The sequence below is a fragment of the Brachionichthys hirsutus genome, chromosome 8 (genome assembly GCF_040956055.1).
Source record: "Brachionichthys hirsutus isolate HB-005 chromosome 8, CSIRO-AGI_Bhir_v1, whole genome shotgun sequence".
Taxonomy (NCBI): domain Eukaryota; kingdom Metazoa; phylum Chordata; class Actinopteri; order Lophiiformes; family Brachionichthyidae; genus Brachionichthys; species Brachionichthys hirsutus.
In genome coordinates this window covers 15,431,717-15,456,742 of record NC_090904.1, presented here as the reverse complement: position 1 = coordinate 15,456,742, position 25,026 = coordinate 15,431,717, and the positions used below count along the sequence as shown (strand labels likewise).

Sequence of the window (25,026 nt, the reverse complement as noted above, 5' to 3'; positions counted from 1 at the left end):
ACCTGTGCTGTGAAACGTATGTGGTCTGGAGATGGTGCACATTTAACGGGGCCTTTTCCGTTCTGACAGCGTGCGTGCGTGTGTGTGTGTGCGTGTGTGTGTGCACGTGCGTTCTCTCTGCTGGGTTGTGCGCCTGCATACGATGAGCACGTTCTGCCAGCACGGTGCTGTGACCTTGCGTCCTTGTATGTAAGTGGCAGCATGTTCTCCGTGCTCGGGTGCCAGGCCTAATCTCTCGCTCTCTCTCTGAGGGGAGCTTTAATCTTGGATTATGTGCCTGAGCCAGAGAGCGGCTCGCTGTCAGTCTCAGGCACATAATCCAAGATTCTGCTGGATGCTGCAGGACAGCGTCCCTCATTTCTGTCTCAAACAGATGCTGCAGGACAGCGTCCCTCATTTCTGTCTCAAACAGATGCTGCAGGACAGCGTCCCTCATTTCTGTCTCTAACAGATGCTGCAGGACAGCGTCCCTCATTCCTGTCTCAGACAGATGCTGCAGGACAGCGTCCCTCATTTCTGTCTCTAACAGATGCTGCAGGACAGCGTCCCTCATTTCTGTCTCAAACAGATGCTGCAGGACAGCGTCCCTCATTTCTGTCTCAAACAGATGCTGCAGGACAGCGTCCCTCATTCCTGTCTCAGACAGATGCTGCAGGACAGCGTCCCTCATTTCTGTCTCTAACAGATGCTGCAGGACAGCGTCCCTCATTTCTGTCTCAAACAGATGCTGCAGGACAGCGTCCCTCATTTCTGTCTTAAACAGATGCTGCAGGACAGCGTCCCTCATTTCTGTCTCAAACAGATGCTGCAGGACAGCGTCCCTCATTTCTGTCTCAAACAGATGCTGCAGGACAGCGTCCCTCATTTCTGTCTCTAACAGATGCTGCAGGACAGCGTCCCTCATTCCTGTCTCAGACAGATGCTGCAGGACAGCGTCCCTCATTTCTGTCTCTAACAGATGCTGCAGGACAGCGTCCCTCATTTCTGTCTCAAACAGATGCTGCAGGACAGCGTCCCTCATTTCTGTCTCAAACAGATGCTGCAGGACAGCGTCCCTCATTCCTGTCTCAGACAGATGCTGCAGGACAGCGTCCCTCATTTCTGTCTCTAACAGATGCTGCAGGACAGCGTCCCTCATTTCTGTCTCAAACAGATGCTGCAGGACAGCGTCCCTCATTTCTGTCTTAAACAGATGCTGCAGGACAGCGTCCCTCATTTCTGTCTCAAACAGATGCTGCAGGACAGCGTCCCTCATTTCTGTCTCAAACAGATGCTGCAGGACAGCGTCCCTCATTTCTGTCTCAAACAGATGCTGCAGGACAGCGTCCCTCATTTCTGTCTCAAACAGATTCTGCAGGACAGCGTCCCTCTTTTCTGTCTCTAACAGATGCTGCAGGACAGCGTCCCTCATTTCTGTTTCAACCAGATGCTGCAAGACAGCGTCCCTCATTCCTGTCTCTAACAGATGCTGCAGGACAGCGTCCCTCATTCCTGTCTCAGACAGATGCTGCAGGACAGCGTCCCTCATTTCTGTCTCTAACAGATGCTGCAGGACAGCGTCCCTCATTTCTGTCTCAAACAGATGCTGCAGGACAGCGTCCCTCATTCCTGTCTCAGACAGATGCTGCAGGACAGCGTCCCTCATTTCTGTCTCTAACAGATGCTGCAGGACAGCGTCCCTCATTCCTGTCTCAGACAGATGCTGCAGGACAGCGTCCCTCATTTCTGTCTCTAACAGATGCTGCAGGACAGCGTCCCTCATTTCTGTCTCAAACAGATGCTGCAGGACAGCGTCCCTCATTTCTGTCTTAAACAGATGCTGCAGGACAGCGTCCCTCATTTCTGTCTCAAACAGATGCTGCAGGACAGCGTCCCTCATTTCTGTCTCAAACAGATGCTGCAGGACAGCGTCCCTCATTTCTGTCTCAAACATGCTGCAGGACAGCGTCCCTCATTTCTGTCTCAAACAGATTCTGCAGGACAGCGTCCCTCTTTTCTGTCTCTAACAGATGCTGCAGGACAGCGTCCCTCATTTCTGTTTCAACCAGATGCTGCAAGACAGCGTCCCTCATTCCTGTCTCTAACAGATGCTGCAGGACAGCGTCCCTCATTCCTGTCTCAGACAGATGCTGCAGGACAGCGTCCCTCATTTCTGTCTCTAACAGATGCTGCAGGACAGCGTCCCTCATTTCTGTCTCAAACAGATGCTGCAGGACAGCGTCCCTCATTCCTGTCTCAGACAGATGCTGCAGGACAGCGTCCCTCATTTCTGTCTCTAACAGATGCTGCAGGACAGCGTCCCTCATTCCTGTCTCAGACAGATGCTGCAGGACAGCGTCCCTCATTTCTGTCTCTAACAGATGCTGCAGGACAGCGTCCCTCATTTCTGTCTCAAACAGATGCTGCAGGACAGCGTCCCTCATTTCTGTCTCAAACAGATGCTGCAGGACAGCGTCCCTCATTTCTGTCTCAAACAGATGCTGCAGGACAGCGTCCCTCATTTCTGTTTCAAACAGATTCTGCAGGACAGCGTCCCTCATTCCTGTCTCAGACAGATGCTGCAGGACAGCGTCCCTCATTTCTGTCTCAAACAGATGCTGCAGGACAGCGTCCCTCATTCCTGTCTCAGACAGATGCTGCAGGACAGCGTCCCTCATTTCTGTCTCAAACAGATGCTACAGGACAGCGTCCCTCATTTCTGTCTCTAACAGATGCTGCAGGACAGCGTCCCTCATTTCTGTCTCAAACAGATGCTGCAGGACAGCGTCCCTCATTTCTGTCTCAAACAGATGCTGCAGGACAGCGTCCCTCATTTCTGTCTCAAACAGATGCTGCAGGACAGCGTCCCTCATTTCTGTCTCAAACAGATGCTGCAGGACAGCGTCCCTCATTTCTGTCTCAAACAGATGCTGCAGGACAGCGCCCCTCATTTCTGTCTCAAACAGATGCTGCAGGACAGCGTCCCTCATTTCTGTCTCAAACAGATTCTGCAGGACAGCGCCCCTCATTTCTGTCTCAAACAGATGCTGCAGGACAGCGTCCCTCATTTCTGTCTCAAACAGATGCTGCAAGACAGCGTCCCTCTTTTCTGTCTCTAACAGATGCTGCAGGACAGCGTCCCTCATTTCTGTTTCAACCAGATGCTGCAAGACAGCGTCCCTCATTCCTGTCTCAAACAGATGCTGCAGGACAGCGTCCCTCATTTCTGTCTCAAACAGATGCTGCAGGACAGCGTCCCTCATTTCTGTCTCAAACGGATGCTGCAGGACAGCGTCCCTCATTTCTGTCTCAAACAAATGCTGCAGGACAGCGTCCCTCATTTCTGTCTCAAACAGATGCTGCAGGACAGCGTCCCTCATTTCTGTCTCAACCAGATGCTGCAGGACAGCGTCCCTCATTTCTGTCTCAAACAGATGCTGCAGGACAGCGTCCCTCATTTCTGTCTCAACCAGATGCTGCAGGACAGCGTCCCTCATTCCTGTCTCAAACAGATGCTGCAGGACAGCGTCCCTCATTTCCGTCTCAAACAGATGCTGCAGGACAGCGTCCCTCATTTCTGTCTCAAACAGATGCTGCAGGACAGCGTCCCTCATTCCTGTCTCAAACAGATGCTGCAGGACAGCGTCCCTCATTTCTGTCTCAAACAGATTCTGCAGGACAGCGTCCCTCATTCCTGTCTCAGACAGATGCTGCAGGACAGCGTCCCTCATTTCTGTCTCAAACAGATGCTGCAGGACAGCGTCCCTCATTCCTGTCTCAGACAGATGCTGCAGGACAGCGTCCCTCATTTCTGTCTCAAACAGATGCTGCAGGACAGCGTCCCTCATTTCTGTCTCTAACAGATGCTGCAGGACAGCGTCCCTCATTTCTGTCTCAAACAGATGCTGCAGGACAGCGTCCCTCATTTCTGTCTCAAACAGATGCTGCAGGACAGCGTCCCTCATTTCTGTCTTAAACAGATGCTGCAGGACAGCGTCCCTCATTTCTGTCTCAAACAGATGCTGCAGGACAGTGTCCCTCATTTCTGTCTCAAACAGATGCTGCAGGACAGCGTCCCTCATTTCTGTCTCAAACAGATGCTGCAGGACAGCGTCCCTCATTTCTGTCTCAAACAGATTCTGCAGGACAGCGTCCCTCATTTCTGTCTCAAACAGATGCTGCAGGACAGCGTCCCTCATTTCTGTCTCAAACAGATGCCGCAGGACAGCGTCCCTCTTTTCTGTCTCTAACAGATGCTGCAGGACAGCGTCCCTCATTTCTGTTTCAACCAGATGCTGCAAGACAGCGTCCCTCATTCCTGTCTCAAACAGATGCTGCAGGACAGCGTCCCTCATTTCTGTCTCAAACAGATGCTGCAGGACAGCGTCCCTCATTTCTGTCTCAAACGGATGCTGCAGGACAGCGTCCCTCATTTCTGTCTCAAACAAATGCTGCAGGACAGCGTCCCTCATTTCTGTCTCAAACAGATGCTGCAGGACAGCGTCCCTCATTTCTGTCTCAACCAGATGCTGCAGGACAGCGTCCCTCATTCCTGTCTCAAACAGATGCTGCAGGACAGCGTCCCTCATTTCCGTCTCAAACAGATGCTGCAGGACAGCATCCCTCATTTCTGTCTCAAACAGATGCTGCAGGACAGCGTCCCTCATTTCTGTCTCAAACAGATGCTGCAGGACAGCGTCCCTCATTTCTGTCTCAAACAGATGCTGCAGGACAGCGTCCCTCATTTCTGTCTCAAACAGATGCTGCAGGACAGCGTCCCTCACTTCTGTCTCAAACAGATGCTGCAGGACAGCGTCCCTCATTTCTGTCTCAAACAGATGCTGCAGAACAGCGTCCCTCACATCTGTCTCAAACAGATGCTGCAGGACAGCGTCCCTCACTTCTGTCTCAAACAGATGCTGCAGGACAGCGTCCCTCATTCCTGTCTCAAACAGATGCTGCAGGACAGCGTCCCTCATTTCTGTCTCAAACAGATGCTGCAGGACAGCGTCCCTCATTTCTGTCTCAAACAGATGCTGCAGGACAGCGTCCCTCATGTCTGTCTCTGTGACGTCACGGTAAGAGAGATTTCTTCCAGACGCGTTTCAGCAGGTGATTTCAGAACTACTAAGGATTGACTGGATGGTTTTGGGGTGATTCGGACCCGGACCCTCCATAGTGTAGAAACATGGCAAAGTGAGTTCATCATCTGGGACCTTTAATGTGGTAAGAGTTCAGCTGTGGCCATCTCCTCGGGGAGCAGTTCGGGAGTAATTAATTCCCTGCTCTCCGCTGGATGATGCCTGTATCCTCACAGGAATCTTCGGTAGCCGGTCAGTCCACACGGGGAGGAGCTGCTGTGAGTTTTATGTTGAGGAAACCTTTAAACATCATGAATGATGCACTGCCAAGGTGTCCTCGAGGAAGGCACCGTCCCCCCAACCGATCATGGCGGCGCCTTCACCCTCTTCCCTCTCCGCATGCTCGGGCCCCTGCATGTGTGTGTTTCAAGGGGCCCTTGTACTGGGGTGTAAAGATCATTTTGTTGTGTGCTTGTCGTGTATCAATGATACAAAATGAAGCTTTCTATCTTTCTATCTGCCTCAGAAGAAACTCAAGACGATGCAAATGGATCACTGGATCAATGGCTGCTTTCTTGTCATAGTCGTATATTTGAATGTACTGTACATACAGAAATCCCTCAAAATACGAGCGTTCCGAGATACAAGCCAGTCTGCGAGCAATATTTTGATTTGAGATACGAGTATAAATTTCAGATACGAGCAACTTTCAGATGCTGACGCTAAATGGCCGAGCGCTACAAGCGCTACGAGCACGCTTCACAGTGATTTTATTTCTATCTGTGAGTATTCCTTATACTTATAAGGAACGGGTCCAAATAAAGCGAGTGGTGAGGATGGCAGTGAGAAGAAAAGGCGACTGATGATGACGATGGAGATGAAGCACGAAATTATCGACCAGCGTGACCGTGGTGTCCGTAAGTGATGGGACACGCCAGTACGAGCGGAGTACATCAACGTGTACAATCCTCAACCAGAAGGAAGCGATCAAGAACACAAAGCCTTCCAGAGGCAGAACTATTATGTGTAAGTCTATGTACGCATGTGTAAGGTACAATTACTGCATAAAGTGTCAATGTACTGTCACACTCTCCCCTCCTCCACACTGCTCACTGTTTATATTTACAAGCCCATCAGACAGCATCGATAGGTTTGATCGATGCTGCGCTTTGTGGGGGATTTCAACAGTCACCGCCGCACTCGAGATTATCCAGGAGTGGACTGACGGCAGGACACGTTGTGAATCCAGAGATAGCCGAGCTCTAACGTGATGCTGAACAAAGGCACATTTCAGCCGGCTCGTTGGAACAAGGTCTCAAGGTAGAATGTGTGTGAATGGCTGAGCCTTGTAACCCCAACAGGAGTAGACCTGATAAGTACGGTGGCCCTGAAGTGCAAATCACAACAACAAATCGTATTGCACACAATAAAGAAGGAATCGCGCAAACAAGAAAAAAACACACACACAAATAAGGAATCGCGCAAACAAGAATACAAAACACACAAACAAGAATCGAAATCACGCAAACAAGAATCGAAATCACGCAAACAAGAATCGAAATCACGCAAACAAGAATCGAAATCACGCAAACAAGAAATGAAATCACACAAACAAGAATCGAAATCACGCAAACAAGAATCGAAATCACGCAAACAAGAAAGCTCCAAACCGGAAATGCTAAATATCGGACATGAGGGGTCTGGTTGCTGATTGGACAGAAGCACTGTCAATCATTCTGACTTTCGCTACAGGTTTCCTGTAATTGAGCAGCAATTAGTAGCAATTGAGTAGTAGGTAAGAGAACAGCGTGAGATATGAAAATATGTTTTGCCGTCATTGTGGTAAAAAGTTACCCGAAGAAGAACGGCCGAACTATTGCAGTGGTTGCGGCAAGAGACTTCAAGGGATTCTGGACAATGAACCAACCGCATGTCAACTATTGCATCATAAGTGTGTCCCGCATCAAAATAATTACTGATGATGTCTTCGGTGGCAGCCATAATTACAAATGAACTTTCTCAGCAATCAGCATCCGGACCTCTGCATGTCCGATATTTAGCATTTCCGGTTTGGAGTTTTCTTGTTTGCGTGATTTCATTTCTTGTTTGCGTGATTTCTATTCTTGTTTGCGTGATTTCATTTCTTGTTTGCGTGATTTCTATTCTTGTTCGCGTGATTTCATTTCTTGTTTGTGTGATTTCATTTCTTGTTTGCGTGATTTCGATTCTTGCTTGCGTGTTTTGTATTCTTGTTTGCGTGTTTTGTATTCTTGTTTGCGTGATTTCATTTCTTGTTTGCGTGATTTCGATTCTTGTTTGTGTGTTTTCTATTCTTGTTTGCATGATTTATTATTTGTGTGTGTGTTTTTTTCTTGTTTGCGCGATTCCTTCTTTATTGTGTGCGCTACGATTTGTTGTTGTGTTTTGCACTTCAGGGCCACCGTAGATAAGTCCCTTAAGACAGTGTAGAGCAATGAAGTACTTTACTTATGTAGTTTAGCACATATTAGTACTGCATATGTATTTTACTTGACTGTTATATTTTTACTTTACTACATTAGCAAGATAAATATAGTCTATCCCTGATTAGCCTATGACAGGGTCCCCAGAGAGGAACTGTGGAACTACATGAGGAAGTCTGGAGTGGCAGAGAAGTGTGTCAGAATAGGGGTGGGGAGGACGGTGAAAAGGACAGGGTGAAGTGGATAACGTTGATTTGCTGTGGCGACGCCTCACAGGACAAAAAGAAAGTACAACATTTGCAGATGCTCTTTGTAAATTAGTAAATTGCATATGCTTTGGAGTACTTTATCAGGTTCTAGTGTTTGCTTGTCTCTGTTTGGTCTGTTTGGTTGTTTCAAAGTTAAACTAGAAAGCCAATCAGAGATTGCAGACCCCGCCTCCAATCGACTATTGGATCTTGTGAGACAGTAAACAGGGCTTCCGGATCAGAGGGGCCAAACCTGCTCTAGCTTGCTGCTCCGGAATGTACTACAAGAGTCCTTCTGGACTCTTTTTCCCATCATGCCATTCGTGTACCTCCCTCTTAAAGTGGCAGTTTACAGCACAGGCACAATTCCTGTTCATGTAAAAATAATTATAGAATCTGGATCCGGATCAAGGCCATTCTCTAAAATTTCAAGTCAATTGGGTTACTAGTTTTTGAGTTATGCGCGCGGACAGACAAACAAACAGACAAACAAACAAACAGACAAACAGACAAACGTACCCAATTGCAATACCCTCGCCTCCCCTTCGGTGAGGGTAATAACAAGGTAAAACTGTGGTACAGTGCTGCTGCAATGAGAAGACTTCAAAATAACCTGGACCAACCAAAGTCGTTTTCGCACCGGACCAAGCGGACTTGCTTCGATTAGGGAGCTGAAAGTCGCTTGCTGCTCCGGAATGTACTACAAGACACCTTCTGGACTCTTTTTCCCATCATGCCATTTGTGTCCCTCCCTCTTAAAGTGCCACTCCCATGTTACAGCACAGGCACAATTCCAGATGTAAAAAATAATTCTAGAATCTGGATCCAGATCCGGATCAACGCCATTCTAATCTGGATCCAGATCCGGATCAACGCCATTCTAATCTGGATCCAGATCCGGATCAACGCCATTCTCGGGGAGGACCGAGCCACGGACAGAACCTTGCTTGTGTAAAAATTTCAAGTCGATTCGGTTACTAGTTTTTGAGTTATGCGCTCGGACAGACAAACAAACAGACAAACGGACCCAATTGCAATACCCTCGCCTCCTCTTCGGCGAGGGTAAACAGGCGACGAGGATGTTAGTGATATGTCGGTCGCGAACGATCCGGTTCTCTTTCTAGAGAGCCGAGCCAAAAGAACCGGCTCTCTTAAAAGAGCAATAGAGGACGTGTGTGCTTTTGCTATCGATTTGAGAAATGTCCTCTTTGAATATATGCATTGTCATCTTTCCAGACTTCTCCAAAACTTGTGATCTCCTGCACTGCCCCACACATTTGGTCTAATATTGACTTCATCTAAAATGATCATTAGTTGAGTATGTTGCTGTTGCACAGTGATCTCTCCCCCCCTTTTACACACCGCTTGGTGTAATAGCCAGTGTCTACAGAATGAACGCATTTAACTCCCATCAACAGGATTTATGGCTCCTTTAAAAGCCAAAGGTGTCTTCTCTCATGAAAGTGCTGTTTTGGCGGTCCTCCAGCTCCAAACAGAGCGATAGCTGTGCATGATGAATTGTTATTATCTTGGCCCCCGACTTTGGATTCACACTTCCGAGTTGGAAAAGGCTCCTCCGTCCTCCAAGCATTAGGATGCAGCGAGACGCACTTCAGCCAAGTTGTAACTGCCAGCTACATGTCGCAGGCGCTTTGGTCCATGCCTCCTGAATCCTGATGTTCATGAAGCCATTACAGAGTGCCCCCCCCCCCCTCCCTCCATTTTCACCATATTAGCTCACACAAGCAGAGCAAATCAGGAATGAGTTCTGTCTGGGTTAAAGAGAACCGTCTCTCTGGTCCTAATGTGCCATGGAAGGAAAAGGAATGTGCTGTACATCAAGGTTAATGCCAAGTAAATGGGGTTGTGCTATCAGCGTCACGACGACTTCTTCTTCTCTTCCTTTTTAATGTAGTTGCGGCTGACTTTGACATTTTGGAATTTCTATCTGTCAGCGAGCCATTTTGGATTTTTGTTCTGAAGGCGCTAACGCCACCGAGGGTAGCGGAGTGGAGGGTTCATTGTTCATGAACAAATCTAGGCCATTTAAAGAAGTGTTTTAACTGAATTGGTCTAGTTTCTCCGTCAAAATGTGATGAGAAAGAGATAGATGATGATGATGTGCCATGGAATAGAATACATGAATGAAAGGGTTAATCAGAATACTCTATTAGGCCCAGAGGGAACTTCCATCAGCAACATTGCTCCAGTCAGTATATGCATGTAGTGCATTAATAGAAATATAAAAGTCTAATATAAAAAAATAATAACTTGTTTATACTTATTGATATAAAAAATGATCTTAAGCTTTGTAAAAACTATTTTATTTTTGCTTCTGAATCTTGAATTAAGGCAAGTATTTGGCATTTCAGGGCATTCAACACAAAAGATGCTGCTTTTCCAGAAGTTGTTCCTCTTAAGCTCTGATTCTGTACATGTTGGATTATTCACAAATAAAAGGGTTAGATGATAAATATAAATCAAAATGAACGTCTCCATCCTCCTGGTGCGGGCCGGTCCTCCCAGCTGGGTCGTCCTGAAGGAGGCGGGGGGTGTTGGATGCAACAGAGAGCTGGACGAGTCGGGAGGCAGTCATCTGTTTCATGTCCGTCCTGTGTCCTGCTGTGACTGTTTGCAGGAAGATATCTGCATATATATATTTATATCTTCTATTGAAAAGAAATGTCAGTCGTCTGAGTTAAAACATATTTAATGCAGTTTTGAGTGAAAGGAAAATGCAGTCAGTAAAAAGTGATTGATCCAAATGATGAAATTACTATGAGGTACTTGTTACGGCGACGCAGCGGTAGGTGTGTGTCGGCGTGTCCCCCTGAGATGAGGTGCTGCTTTTGAGGTGAAGCTGATTTCGTCGGGACGACTTGCACTCTGTGAAGGGATTTACTTCACTGCTATTGTTATTAATAGGAATGCTCAAAAAAATAAACTTTTATCCTTTCACTGATGGCGGATGAAAACTCACCAGAAAATGAAATAGTCCGTGTTAAACGCTCCTCCGTTTTTGGGTAACATTGGGGTTTTGTGCAAAGGGAGGCGGGTCCCGGTCGGTGTCCAGAGACTGCTCGGAACTCATTTGCAGAATCTTGGGAACTAGAGTAGAAGCTGTGTATAATGACTACGTCCATGTGTCTTCTCCTGGGTCGTCCTCTAGCCCTGTCCTTTGCATCGTCCTCCCCAACACCAGCCACACTCATGTCCTCCCTCACTACGTCCATGTCTCTTCTCCTGGGTCGTCCTCTAGCCCTGTCCTTTGCATCGTCCTCCCCAACACCAGCCACTCTCATGTCCTCCCTCACTACGTCCATGTCTCTTCTCCTGGGTCGTCCTCTAGTCCTGTTCCCTGGCAGTTCCATCCTCAGCATCCTTCTACCGATACAGTCCCTGTCTCTCCCCTGGACATGTCCAAACCATCAAAGTCTGGTCTCTCTGACCTTGTCTCCAAAACGTCTAACCTTCACTGTCCCTCTTATTGTCTCATTTCTAATCCTGTCCAACCTGGTCCCTCCCAAGGAGAACCTCAGCATCTTCATCTCCTCCACTTCTAGCTCCGCCTCCTGTCTTTTCCTCAGAGACACTGTCTCTAAGCCGTCCATCATGGCTGTCCTCACCACTGTCTCTGAGCCATCCATCATGGCTGTCCTCACCACTGTCTCTAAGCCGTCCATCATGTCTGTCCTTACCACTGTCTCTAAGCCGTCCATCGTGGCTGTCCTCACCACTGTCTCTAAGCCGTCCATCGTGGCTGTCCTCACCACTGTCTCTAAGCCGTCCATCATAGCTGTCCTCACCACTGTCTCTAAGCCGTCCATCATGGCTGTCCTCACCACTGTCTCTAAGCCGTCCATCATGGCTGTCCTCACCACTGTCTCTAAGCCGTCCATCATGGCCGTCCTCACCACTGTCTCTAAGCCGTCCATCATGGCTGTCCTCACCACTGTCTCTAAGCCGTCCATCATGTCTGTCCTCACCACTGTCTCTAAGCCGTCCATCATGGCTGTCCTCACCACTGTCTCTAAGCCGTCCATCATGGCTGTCCTCACCACTGTCTCTAAGCCGTCCATCATGGCTGTCCTCACCACTGTCTCTAAGCCGTCCATCATGGCTGTCCTCACCACTGTCTTGTAGACCTGTCCCTTCGTCCTATCACAGAGCACACCTGATACTCTCCTCCCCCGTTCCAGCCTGCCTGCACACGATTCTTCACCTCCTTTCCACATTCTCTCCATCACTCTGCTCTGTTGGCCCGGGGTACCTGAAGTCCTTCACGTCAGGAAATGGGTTCCGCAGGAACGCTAATCTGTGATGCACGCCCTAAGCAAGGCCAATCGAAGACAAGAATTAAGTGTTAAGGCAAAGTCCTCATTTCTGCCTCTCTTTATGGGTCAGCCAGAGAGGCATGCTTGTTTGTGTTTGTCTTTATTTCTCTGCTTTTTTTGTGCTTTATTGTATTTTATGTTTTCATGTTTCAAATTAGCAGTACAGTAATCCCTCATTTTCCGTGGGGGTTACGTTCCAAAAACAACCCGCAATAAGTGAAATCCGCAATGTAGTGATCTTTATTTTTTTTCAATGTTTTTTTTCTGTTAATAATGTTAAGGCGTGCAGGTCGAGCAAAGAGCCGCTTGGAGTGCAGAAGAACAAATATTCTACTCGTGCTGTCTTTAGCCTCTCATGCTGCTTTATTGGATAGCTTAGCACAGCGGAACGGCAGCGGCTACATGTATCAACAGGAAGAAACAAAACCCAAAAGGGACGTGACGTTTATGCTCCTACAAAATAAAAGCCTCTTTTTACACAGAGAATAAGAGCGCTATAAAACAAACGCTTAACGCCTTCGTCCTTACGCCGTTTCAAGGCGCGTTCAAATGCAAAAAATAAAATCTGAAAAATTGCATTAAAACTCCGCGAAGCAGCGAAGTTGCGGAAGATGAACCGCATTATATCGAGGGACTACTGTAGTTCAATAACCAAAGATAAAAAGATGCATAACTAGGCATGATGGGAAAGGTTACAACCAACAGTGCTCTCAAAATTCAGAGTGTCTTAAATATCATCCAATGAGGGCACTGGTTGTTTCAATGTGCTCAGCTGTGTCACACAAGTAGACTCATTCTACGAAATGATGTTCTGGTCATGACAAAGCCTGATGACCCTTTGCGTAAAATCCCACATCGGCTTCTCGTGTGAAATGATCCCGTCTCCGGATTATGGCTTACTTAGGGATCTCACACACAACAGAAAATGACAAGCTAAATAAGTATTTTTTAATGAGGGGATTGGGTAGGATTTCCCTCCCTGCAGCTCGAGCCCCAAACGTCATTGTGTGTCTGGGTAATGTCAGGCTCCATTTTGCTAAGCCTGGCTTTAATAATCAGCACTTTAAGCACTGCTGCTGACAAGCAAAGGGCAGAGGCTGCAGTCGGTCCAGGGGTTTTCTGTCCAACAAAAATATGTGATGACTGTTTGCATTAAGTCCTTCTGCAGTCCCATACCTGAGTCAAGCATGCAACCGGTGGGAGTCCTCTAGTCAGGGAGCGAAAGGCTCCCCAACAAGTCATGTTTGATTGATGGCTCTCCTCCTGTATGTGTTTCAAGAAGGACAGGAAGGGCTTTGAGATTTGAACCCTCAATCTCATACAAACATGACATCCTAATTCAGTCAAGGAAAAAGTGTGCTTTCTGCCCCTGTAAATTGTATGCTGAAGCATATGCTGCTTGAATGTGCAAAAGACCGTCTGTGCAGAAGCTCAATCAGATCTGATATGCTCCTCTTAGGTAACATTATTAAGAAAGAGCATACATTTTCACTGCTATGCAGACGATACACAATTATACCTGTCCGTTCAGCCAGACAAAGTCGATCAGTTGGTTAGACTTCAGACGTGCCTTAAGGACATTAACTCCTGGATGACCGAGAACTTCCTGTTATTAAATCTAAATAAAACTGAGGTTCTGGTTCTTGGGCCAAAGCATCTCAGAAATGTTTGTTCTAGTGTTGTAGTTGAACTAGATGGCGTCTCAGTGTCCACCAGCACCACTGCCAAGAATCTGGGGGTAATCTTTGATCAGGACCTGTCCTTTCAGATGGCTGTCCACTATGAGTCTTAGGTTCTGTCCAAGGTTTCTGCCTGTTATAGGGAAGTTTTTCCTTTCCTCCGTCTCCAGAGTTCTTGCTCTTGTGGGTCAAGTTGGGTTCTGTCTTTCCCTGCTAATCCTGTAAAGTGCCTCGAGATCTCTCTGTTGTGATCTGGCGCTATATCAATAAAATTGAATTTAATCTAATTGAGTCCTACTCATCAGTCAATTTGTTACGAGAATACATACAAACAAATTCTGTATGAATGTATAAAGACCATCATTTTACTATATTGCTCTCAGTCTGCAAGATAATTTTTGAAATTGGAACTAGCACAAAGAAGCGCGTAATTGAAACAGGGATCAATCATATTCCTCTTGCCTTTGAAAGTGCACAAATTAGCTGCCTCTGACTTTTCAGACACTCCTCAAGAGGCTCTTTGGCTGAATCGAGCCATGCTTGTTAGAATCTTCCAACGGCCCTGCCCTCGCTTGCAACGGATAATAGGGCGGAATCAAGTGAGAGAAAAAGCCTGTTATCTTAAATCCACTGCATCCCAGCGTGAGAGAAGAACATGGACTCGGAGTTACGACGGGCTTCCCAGGATTCTTTAAAATGATGTGTTCAGCAACAGGAAGTCGGCGTTACGACGAACGGACGCACCGGCTGCAGAGGTATGAGTGAGTGCGTGCGTATGCACCATATAAATCACGGGTGTTGCTGGAGCCTATCCTCGCTTTTCTACAGGCGAGAAGCGGGGTATAAACCGGAAGTGTCGCCAACGCGTCACCGGGTCAAACTTTTTTTGCCGGCAGAAAATGTTGGTCAAGTTGTCAATCAACGGGGGTTTCATATAACGAGGTCGTTCAGTAAGGACCGCCTGTATATGCAAAGTTTGAGAGTTAACCACAAAACTTTATTAAAGCAATATTTACTTTCATTGTTCCCAATAAATGTCCATGGTGCATGAAAAAAAACATTTGCATTCATTTGTTTCAAGGACAATTATCAGGAATTTTATGAACTTCATGTTTTCAATTGACCTTTCTGTATCTCACGCCCACATGACTTAGTCGACCAATCATGAGGCTACACGTTGTACATGGCCAACACACTTTTCGAGAGAAAACACAGCGTCAAACAAACCCACACATCGACTCTGATTCATTTTGACTTTTCATGGTTGGTGTATAAAGACACCAAGAACAATCGAGAACCTTTAATCCAGATCACCATGTCTAGATCCAGTCAATTCAATTCAATTCAATTCAGTTTTATTTATATAGCGCCAGATCACAACATAAAGTTATCTCAAGGCACTTTACAGGATTAGCAGGGAAAGACCTGCAGGGGAACACAGAACCCAGTCAGGAGGGGAACGAGCTGCCTGGAGGTCTGAGCTCTCGAGTGCTTTTCTAGTTTGCTCATATTTTCTGCTCGTTGTGGAAGCTGCAGTCAGGATTTACCGGGTTGTTCATATCTCTTCTTTTGTTTTCCCTCAACTAACGTCTCAGCAGGTGCGTCCAAGCCCTCCTTTACAGCAGTCCCGTCACAAAATGGGTTTTATGTTGGCCCAATGACACCTTTCGCAAACACCTGTTTGTGCATTGATGGGCTGTGCAGACCGCGTGATCGGTCGGTTCGATCCGTCATGCTGGCCTTGCAGCTTATTTATTGGGTGCGCCCTTAGCTCGGACTTTAGTGGGTAACCTTGCTTCCTGTCCTTTTTCTGTTGAGATGCTCTTGAGCAAGAAACAAATGTCTTGTCGGAACTGATTGCTGAGCAAAGCTCAGGGCTGTAGGAGTGGAGGTTGAGCTCTGGAGGAAGGTGGCGTCCAAGCTGGGCCCAAAACCCTGCAGAGCGGAATGGAGTTTGGACTGCTTCTGAGGGGATGTGGTTAGCACGAGGCTAACCAACACTGGGAAACCAGCAGCAGAATATTCTTAAGTTAAGTTTTTTAGTAAACTGACACCAATGTACTTTAACTTGTTTACATGAATCTACACAATAAGACAAGAAATAAAGCCATGCTCCTTCGCAGGACTAAATGAAACTGGGACTGAAGCAAAGACAGACCAAAAGCTACGGAGGACCCAAACTGCCACAATTAAAAATAAATATAAAGCGGGGGGGAACTGAAAAAAATATATGTGCATAAATAAATAGAAAACAGTTAATATAAATACAAAAATATTAAACAAGATTCACAAATTAACAAATTATGTGGAAGTAAATACAAAAATGAATATTAAAATATATATATACATCAATAAATAAAAAACAGTTCATATAAATACAAAAATATAAAACAAGATTCAAATTTTTTTTTAATATGTGGAAATAAATACAAGAATGAATATAAAAATATATATTTAATATAATTAAATACCAATAAATAAATAAAAGCTGCAGACGAAAAATGCAGCAAAAAATGTTATTCAATTAAGTGTGTCTTGACTTGAACTGTTTGGAGGGTTGCATGAAAATGATATATATAAGAGCAGATAGCTTTTATTTATTTATTAATATTCAATTATATTTATTTTGGAATTTATTTCCACATATATTTAAAATGTTTGAATCTTGTTGTATATTTTTGTATTTATATTTACTGTTTTTTATTTATTTAAGTAGTCCCTCATTTTCTGCGGGGGTTACGTTCCAAAAACAACCCGCAATAAGTGAAATCCGCAATGTAGTGATCTTTATTTTTTTACAATTATTATACATGTACATAAATGTTTTAAGGCTGTAAAACCCCTCACCACACACTTTATACACGTTTAACAGTCAGGCATTAATCTAAATAGATTGTTTCAGTATTATAGAATGAAACCAAAGATCAGAACCTGTTTTCAGAACTAAACATTTGTTGGAGAAATATAAATATATAGTACGTACAGTAAACGTTTTCCTGTTAATAATGTTAAGGCGTGCAGGTCGAGGAAAGAGCCGCTTGGAGTGCAGAAGAACAAATATTCTACTCGTGCTGTCTTTAGCCTCTCATGCTGCTTTATTGGATAGCTTAGCACAGCGGAACGGCAGCGGCTACATGTAGCAACAGGAAGAAACAAAACCCAAAAGGGACGTGACGTTTATGCTCCTACAAAATAAAAGCCTCTTTTTACACAGAGAAGAAGAGCGCTATAAAACAAACGCTTAACAAATAAACATGATAGCTTTTAGAAATAACGCATTTAATTTTAATGATCAACCTACGAGGTTGAACACATGAGAAATGATTAATAGCGACTCGCGCGTATTTCACAGTTCCTCCGACCGCGCCCCTTCGTCCTTGCGCCGTTTCAAGGCTCGTTCAAGTGCAAAAAATAAAATCTGAATAATTGCATTAGAACTCCGCGAAGCAACGAAGTCGCGGAAGATGAACCGCATTATATCGAGGGACTACTGTATATATATTTTTTCATTTTTATTTTTTTCCCCATTTATATTTATTTTTAAATTGTGGCCGTTTTGGTCCTCCATAAGGTACAACCTAAAAGAGCTGCGTGAATACTGCATGTTAAACGCAAAGTACACAGGTCTGACATCAAGCAGCGTCCTTTGTCTGGGCCAGCGCCTCCTCTTTGAATGGAAGCGTTGCATCAGAATAAATGTGGTGATGAGGAGCTCCTCCTCGCGCTCCATCGGCTAGAATGCCCATTAACCACCTCAACTGGACCCTCTGGTTCTCACCTGCTCCTCACGCCCTGTGAAATGGACTCCCCCTCCGTGCAGCAGTACGCCGCGTCTGGCGCACGTTCAAGTGAGAACAAAAACCAACAAAAGTAACACAGCACGTATGTTTCTGCATAGCCACAGGCCCAATCACGTCTCGTCTGACACGCTAGCAAAAGACCCGTCCAATGATCTGCCCCCCTAATCCACAGACAGTGACAGCGAATGCGATGGTGCAAAGTGGCGGGCTTTTATTGGCCCACTTGTGAAGGGTTTCACACTCGCATGGGGATGACAGAAAAAAGAAAAGCTGTGGACGCTGCTCTGATGAAGGAGGCCCGGAGCAGAACAACGGAGGTAAAGAAAGTACGGCCGAGTGTTGGCTTCCTGACACGGCGTTACCATACTCCTGTAATCTGGGACCCGGGGCAGGAAGGGGAGGCGCCGCCGCCTTGAACAGGCCAAACTGAAGAACTACGGCTTCCGAGTTTTCGGAATCCGTCTCAGAAAGTATCTGTTTCCTGACGTGTTTAAATGTGCAGCCGTGCGATTTGCAGATCAGTGTGAGTAGGAATATCGCCAAACTCTGCTCAAGGTACTGATGCTGCTTCCAAAGTGGGACGCACGTCCTGCACAATGTGCTTTTAATTGCACTGGTATTATCGTGAACAACACGATGTGGCCCCGCCCCCAGATAAATGACCCTATGTACGCTTTTCCGACTGTCCACCAGGCAGGCGTTCCGATAGCTTTTAGCAGTGCGCCTGCCGCGCCGCTCCACGATGCGATGTGATTCCCAAAGACGGACGGCTTGGAAGGTTTAGCAAAGCAGGCGCTCGATCTGGAGCCGCACCGCTCAGGCTTCAGGGACGGAGCCCCCCCACGTAGACGGAGGTCGGTCTGGCCGTCCCAGTGATCAGGAGGCGATCACACAGGAGCTCAAATTCCACTTTGGAATTTGCTTCAACCGTTCTTCAGGAAAACACTTCCTGCCTTCAGCTTTCCTCGTTTCAGGGTTTTCTGCCTTTTATGAAGTCAAGCTTGATCTCTTTGGATCTTCGGCTCGTGATTGAATGAAACGAGCAACATAATCGTTTTATTAGCACCTTAACTTCCTGGAGCTTCTCTCGCTGCTTGTTGAAGTCCATTGATCCATTAGGTGCGTTTACATGGACAACATTTCTTTATTCCGATCAGAGTTCAGAGTAAAATTGTGATCCGATGCGCCGTGTTCACGGACCCTAAAAATCCGATCCGATTAGGATTTGCGTGTTCATGCATCACACTTTTGATCGGAACAGAATATTCTGACATGCGCAGTTTGACCAAAAGCACCGGAAACGGTAGAATAAGAAGCGTAGCGTAGCAACTTCCGCTGTAAACAAATCATCGCTCCGCGCTTTCCTGCCTGAAACGTCAGCGTTATTTCACTCGTTTTCCCCGTTTGCGCTTTTAGTTTCCTCCTTTAATGTCTCCAGAAACATGTCTGTCTCAGATATTGACCAGTTCTGTCTTCCGCCCGCCGTGCTTTTTGCTCGCTCTGCTTCAGCTAGCTTCCGGCAATAGCAGCAGCGCGTGTAGCTGACGTCACAGACATGCGCAGTAAGGACGACTTGTACCGAAACATCGGAATAAGTGTTTTCATGCGCCCTGACCGGGTCACAAATCGGTATAAACCAGCCCTCTCCATCGGGATAGAATTGTGACCGGATCAGGCTGGATTGGGTTAGACTATTCCGGTTAAGGTGTGTCCATGAAGCATCTTTATTCCGATCAGGATTTTAACCGGGTTAAATGTGTCCATGTAAACGCACCTAGTGATTGATGACTTGTGTGCTCTGATCAGCGCCTCGCATCGTCTGCAGATGAAACCCGGATAACGATGTTCTGAAGCCGAACGCTATCGGATGACAGTCATTTCATTTCCTGGCCTCAGCTGGATCTCTGCATTGATTCCGCCGGTCCGGAAGGTCTCTGGAGATTCTCGATGGATTTACCAGCTGCCCTCCCAGATGATCCGCTGAGACCCAAAGCCCCCCCCCCCCTCCCGGTTTGGGAGCCCGGTTAGCTCCTGTCTGTACCGTGAGCCCAGACCACGGAGGATGAAAACACTTCAGCTTTGGCTGCTCTAAAATCTACATGTTCTGTAATCCAGTCTGGAGGCTGATAAAGGCTCAATGTGTGAGCAAAGACATGTGATTGTCAATCAATAACGGAACCCTGACTTTATTTGCGTGGCGATGACGGCGTGCAGGCCAGGGGGCGGTGCTCAGCGCCGCGTACGACACCCAGGGATAGAATCCCATTCAGAACACTTCATCGTGACGTTCCCAGTAGAACTGTCCCAGTTGTTGGAGGTAATTTGATTCCCTTCCTGTTTACAATTCCCCATCATGGCTGCAGGTCAGGGTAGCAGGGCGACAGGTCGCCGTGGAGACCCTCAATGGAGGGAGGGCTTCTTTATTACACAGCTGTGTCAGGATCAAACATGCTCAGACATGCATCGGTGCGTTCCGCTGGGCGTGTCCCAAAGTCTGCATCGCCCGAACGTGATAAAGCTAAACCAAGAGAGAAGCACGTGAGGACACAAAACGCCATCCTGTCCCTTTTCGTCGCCGAACGCCAGATCCTCTAATCTGACGCGCTGAAACGCCTCGTCGTCGTCGGCCATTTAAAACCACAGCGTGCAGCTCCGGTGCGGCTGGCCCCTCCTCTGACTGGATCGGTTGGAGCATTGATTCTTAAATATTGGTGGAAAACAACTGGCGTGTCTTTAGCAAGCAGACGACACACGGCTGCTGTACGGCTGGGGGGGGGGGGGGGGGGGGGTCTGTCCGGGTGACGTGCCTGCATGTTGACCTGAGACGCCGTCACCACGACGCGCTGAGCAGCCAACCACTGGCCCGAAAACAGGCCGTGCAGGCCGCAGACTGGGGGGGGGGGCTCCAGAGTCACTGATAGATGTGATGTCATCATTTATAGCTTTATATAGCAGCTCTCTCTCTCAACCCAGCCGGTCAGACCGATGGCCATCCACTATGAGTCTTAGGTTCTGTCCAAGGTTTCTGCCTGTTAAAGGGAAGTGTCTCCAGAGTGCTTGCTCTTGTGGGTCACGTTGGGTTCTGTCTTTCCCTGCTTCTCCTGCCTTGAGATGACTTCCTGTTGTGATCTGGCGCTGGAGAGATTAAAATAAAAAAGCCAGCCTGGTGCGTTTGGATGGGCTCCTCTGGAATGAGGTCTGCCCTCTCTCAGGGTGACGCTCGTCCTCGTCCTCGTCCTCGTCCTCCTCACCGTGTCGGGCGCCGCTTTACCAGTTTCCGAAGGACGCGACAGAAACGCGGGTCACATTGAACAGATCGCATCCGGTTTCCAAGAATTATGGACAACGACTTCACCGGCTGGGTAACCGAGGTAATGCACAGAGACAAAGACTTAAAGACACTCATTGCGTAGAATGGGGGGGGGGGGCGCGGAGGGGGGGGGCTTCTGTCCAATTAAGGAGGCTGCACAAAGAATCCAGACAGCAAATCAGGCCCACGACTACAAGTCTGACACGTTTCCTGTTCTAAATAATGTCTGGAAATACATTCACTGTCCCCGAATGATTCCTCCTCCCAGTGGGGGCGCCCGGGGCGGGATGAACCAGGCGACTTACCAGGAGGCTGCACGCCGCCAATTAGCACGCGCTAATGGAGACGCGATGCGAGAACCTCCTTGATCTACATTCCTGTGTGAAATGCCAGAGGCTGCACGGAGGTGAAGCGGGTTTCAGTATCGATTTTACCAAACGACGTTCCTCAACTCGGCAAGAAAAGGGTAAATATAAACTTTATTCCAGATTAAACTCCCTAAACCACCGCCTCATGCAACAACAACAAAGAGGAACTTGTCCACTCTGATGGGATTAAAAGTGCAACAACGTGTGCTATTACACTGTTACAACAGCGTTAGTCATGCTGATTCCCTTTGGAGCATTTTCCCAGCTGCACACTGAAACAATTAGAGCCCTCCAATCAGACGGTTCCTTAAAGTGCTGCGAGGTAAACAAATCCCAAGAGCGCTCATTGATCTGATCCTCACTAAAAAATACATAAAAAGGTTCACGGCACCGTTATAGATCATGCAGCATGCGCAGGTACAAGAGCGTCTGAGCAAGTATGAGTGCTGCATGCCCGAGTGCTGCATGCCCGAGTGCTGCATGCCCTGCATGCCCGAGTGCTGCGGCCTGAGTGCTGCATGCCCTGCATGCCCGAGTGCTGCATTGTTTTCTACTGAACATTAACTAAGTTAATCAATAAGTGTGATCGATCACTATTCTTGTAGTTCCTGAGGTTTGATCTTTCATTTGAACTTTTGCAGTTGTACCACGAGAAGCCTGCATGTCTCCATCCTTCCATTGCACCGCGGCGCTCATTCAACTCGGTGTGTGTGCTGCTTGCTGATGGAGACAGAGTGTGTGTGTGGGGGGGGGGGGCAGTCCGGGACGCTGGTAAGCAAACCGCCGCCGAGCTACACCGAGCATTGCTGCTTGGCGGCGGATGATACTGCGTCGTTCAAATGTACGCCGTTGGAGTAGATAAATCCAGGAAACCGACCCTCAGACTGAATGTCGAGAAACCCGAATGTCAGGAAAGGAAAGGCAGAGCAAACAGCCGGACGCTCCATCATGTCGAGAAATGAATCCAGAACAAACTGGAGCCAGAAAACTATGTGGTGTCAGCGCCAGCTGGGCCAGGAAGCTCCAAGAGCAGAACCGGAGCAGCAAAAGCAGGGAGCCGTCGCTCTGCCCGCTCCAAGAGCAGAACCGGAGCGGCAAAAGCAGGGAGCCGTTGCTCTGCCCGCTCCAAGAGCAGAACCGGAGCGGCAAAAGCAGGGAGCCGTCGCTCTGCCCGCTCCAAGAGCAGAACCGGAGCGGCAAAAGCAGGGAGCCGTCGCTCTGCCCGCTCCAAGAGCAGAACCGGAGCGGCAAAAGCAGGGAGCCGTCGCTCTGCCCGCTCCAAGAGCAGAACCGGAGCGGCAAAAGCAGGGAGCCGTCGCTCTGCCCGCTCCAAGAGCAGAACCGGAGCGGCAAAAGCAGGGAGCCGTCGCTCTGCCCGCTCCAAGAGCAGAACCGGAGCGGCAAAAGCAGGGAGCCGTCGCTCTGCCCGCTCCAAGAGCAGGACCGGAGCGGCAAAAGCAGGGAGCCGTCGCTCTGCCCGCTCCAAGAGCAGGACCGGAGCGGCAAAAGCAGGGAGCCGTCGCTCTGCCCGCTCCAAGAGCAGGACCGGAGCGGCAAAAGCAGGGAGCCGTCGCTCTGCCCGCTCCAAGAGCAGAACCGGAGCGGCAAAAGCAGGGAGCCGTCGCTCTGCCCGCTCCAAGAGCAGAACCGGAGCGGCAAAAGCAGGGAGCCGTCGCTCTGCCCGCTCCAAGAGCAGGACCGGAGCGGCAAAAGCAGGGAGCCGTCGCTCTGCCCGCTCCAAGAGCAGAACCGGAGCGGCAAAGCAGGGAGCCGTCGCTCTGCCTGCTCCAAGAGCAGAACCGACTTTTACAGGATGAATCCTTACAGTGGAATCAGGCGGTAAAGCTTTCAGGGCAAAATGCAGAGCGGCTCAGTTACGCAATGCAAAGCAGAAACGCGTCCACCTTAATCGCACCCTAAAGGCAGCCCCCCCCCCCCCCCCCTCACGTATAACCACTGGTACCAGCACTAATTTAAACCGTGCATGCAAAGTGACAATGCCGCGCCGCGGCCGCCGGATTAAGGCTTGAATGGAAGCAGATTCTTTGTGAAACCCGACTGGCGGCTCGCTGCCACTCGGGTTCGTTTGTTCCTTACAAAATAAGAGACGCATTTACGTACGACATCCTCAAACTTATTCCGAGACGCTCTTCCTGTGTACTCGAGCTGCCCGGCGGCCTTATGCCGCGCGAGAAAGCTCCGATATGCTGCTAAATGAAACCGGGAGAAGAAATGTCTCCACACATTGACACGGGCGGCGTTCAGCCGCTCGCCGACGCCCAGCCGAGCGGCTGAACGCCGCCCTGGCTGAAATTCAGTCAGACCTGCCAGACGGGCTTATTTAAAGGCTCCTTGCTGTGATCTCGTTCTCCGCCGCTTCACGTCGGAGGACAAGAGCAGAAAAGCCTCGATCAAAGTCGTGGATCATCCTGCTGACGCTCGCCATCCTCCCGTGAGAACTTTGATACCGCAACAGGAGAATGACCCATCTAAAAAACGATGCCTCCGCCGAACACGACAGGCTGGAGGTGAAGCTGAGCGTTTCCTCTCCAGAGCGTCGGCGGCAGCGTCAACGTCTTCTCCTCAGCGAATCAGGCGTGGCATCGCCGACAGCTTCCATCGACACGAATCAACAACTTAGACTAGCTGCACATTCCACACGAGAAATCGACGCCTCCGAAGGAAGACGAGGACCAAGGCGGTGTGCAGTGACGTCGCCATGGATACGAGAGCTTTAACCCTCCCGTATCAATGCAGGAAACAGTAAATAAGACTCAAAGCGCTGCGTCGGCGTTGAGCCAGTAACGATTGTCAGAAAGAAATGATCAACTATGAAAGGGCGTCACTTTGTTCTTCTAAAAACAAGCGGCGGAACGCGTCAAAACCATCACTGGAGGGTTCTTCTCTGTTGCATGCTGGGAGTTTGTTCTTTTTACACGAGAGCTGCAGTGACCTGTTTTTCGACCCTTTATTCCTAATACGTAAGCCATCCTGGCAACGCCATTGGCTCGCCGGAGTCACAGGGTGAAAGGGAGGGGGCCGCATCGGGGGTGACAGGGTGAAAGGGAGGGGGTCGTATCGGGGGTGACAGGGTGAAAGGGAGGGGGCCGCATCGGGGGTGACAGGGAGGGGGTCGCATCGGAGTCACAGGGTGAAAGGGAGGGGGCCGCATCGGGGGTGACAGGGTGAAAGGGAGGGGGCCGCATCGGGGGTGACAGGGTGAAAGGGAGGGGGTCGTATCGGGGGTGACAGGGTGAAAGGGAGGGGGGCCGCATCGGGGTGACAGGGAGGGGGTCGCATCGGAGTCACAGGGTGAAAGGGAGGGGGCCGCATCGGGGGTGACAGGGTGAAAGGGAGGGGGCCGCATCGGGGGTGACAGGGTGAAAGGGAGGGGGCCGCATCGGGGGTGACAGGGTGAAAGGGAGGGGGTCGTATCGGGGTGACAGGGTGAAAGGGAGGGGGCCGCATCGGGGGTGACAGGGTGAAAGGGAGGGGGTCGTATCGGGGGTGACAGGGTGAAAGGGAGGGGGCCGCATCGGGGGTGACAGGGTGAAAGGGAGGGGGTCGTATCGGGGGTGACAGGGTGAAAGGGAGGGGGTCGCATCGGGGGTGACAGGGTGAAAGGGAGGGGGTCGTATCGGGGGTGACAGGGTGAAAGGGAGGGGGCCGCATCGGGGTGACAGGGAGGGGGTCGCATCGGAGTCACAGGGTGAAAGGGAGGGGGCCGCATCTGGGGGTGACAGGGTGAAAGGGAGGGGGTCGCAT

General features: G+C 48.8%; 1 protein-coding gene across 1 annotated transcript in view; it reads right to left on the bottom strand.

The window, feature by feature from the left end:
- Positions 1 to 24,566: 24,566 nt before the first annotated feature.
- Positions 24,567 to 25,026, bottom strand: part of LOC137898173 (uncharacterized) — a 7,252-nt gene continuing 6,792 nt past the window's right edge. Inside the window, exon 2 of the mRNA XM_068742173.1 lies at positions 24,567 to 24,991. Within this exon, the coding sequence (XP_068598274.1) occupies positions 24,567 to 24,991 (425 nt within the window). The remainder of the gene's footprint in view (positions 24,992 to 25,026) is intronic.